The 642-nt window shown below is 46.0% G+C and overlaps 1 protein-coding gene across 1 annotated transcript in view; it reads right to left on the reverse strand.

Moving 5' to 3' along the window:
* Positions 1–384: 384 nt before the first annotated feature.
* T265_13419 (hypothetical protein) overlaps positions 385–642 on the reverse strand; it is a gene marked incomplete at both ends in the record, with an annotated part of 3,960 nt that continues 3,702 nt past the window's right edge. The window contains one exon of the mRNA XM_009168804.1: positions 385–606. Within this exon, the coding sequence (XP_009167068.1) occupies positions 385–606 (222 nt within the window). The remainder of the gene's footprint in view (positions 607–642) is intronic.

The raw sequence follows: 642 nt of genomic DNA on the forward strand, positions 1-642 counted from the left end.
CCTAGTCAGCTCGTTACTGGCACGCTGATGTTTCTGAGGCATCGGTGGTCAGAGGCTTCACATCGTCTGTCCGCAGAGGCCACATCTCACACTCATACAACAACATAGCATTTATTGCAGCCTGGTGTACGTGACTCTTAATATCTGATGATATGCATTTTTGACTCCACAAGTGAGGAAACTTTGTGAACGTGATTCGAGCCTTCGGGCTTCTCGCACTGGATTCATTTGACATGTTTCCGTCGGAGCTAATACAACTACCGAGGTGTGTAAAAATTTCCACAACTCCAGCGATTCTCCTTGAATTGTGATGGATCTCTTCGCAGATTGCACGTTCTGAAGTATGATTTTGCCATTTTGTAGTAACGGTTTTTTCTCAACTTAGTTCTCAGCCTGAGCCTCCCAAGCTAGTGTCCACGGCAAAACAGCCACCAAAGGTACACAAAGAATAGTAACACCGAAAACGAAGTCAACAACACTTGTATAGCTCTTCGTATGTGTAGCGTAAGCCGAAACAAATTTCTGGGAATTCCGACGCGTTCTGGATGCGCCATTGGCAACCAGCATTCGGCCAATACTGGGTCGTGATTGGCTGTTGGGTCCAGACTTTTGACCAATCAGATCTCTCTATGATGCTTGACT

The sequence above is a fragment of the Opisthorchis viverrini genome, assembly GCF_000715545.1.
Source record: "Opisthorchis viverrini unplaced genomic scaffold opera_v5_65, whole genome shotgun sequence".
In the NCBI taxonomy this organism is placed as follows: domain Eukaryota; kingdom Metazoa; phylum Platyhelminthes; class Trematoda; order Opisthorchiida; family Opisthorchiidae; genus Opisthorchis; species Opisthorchis viverrini.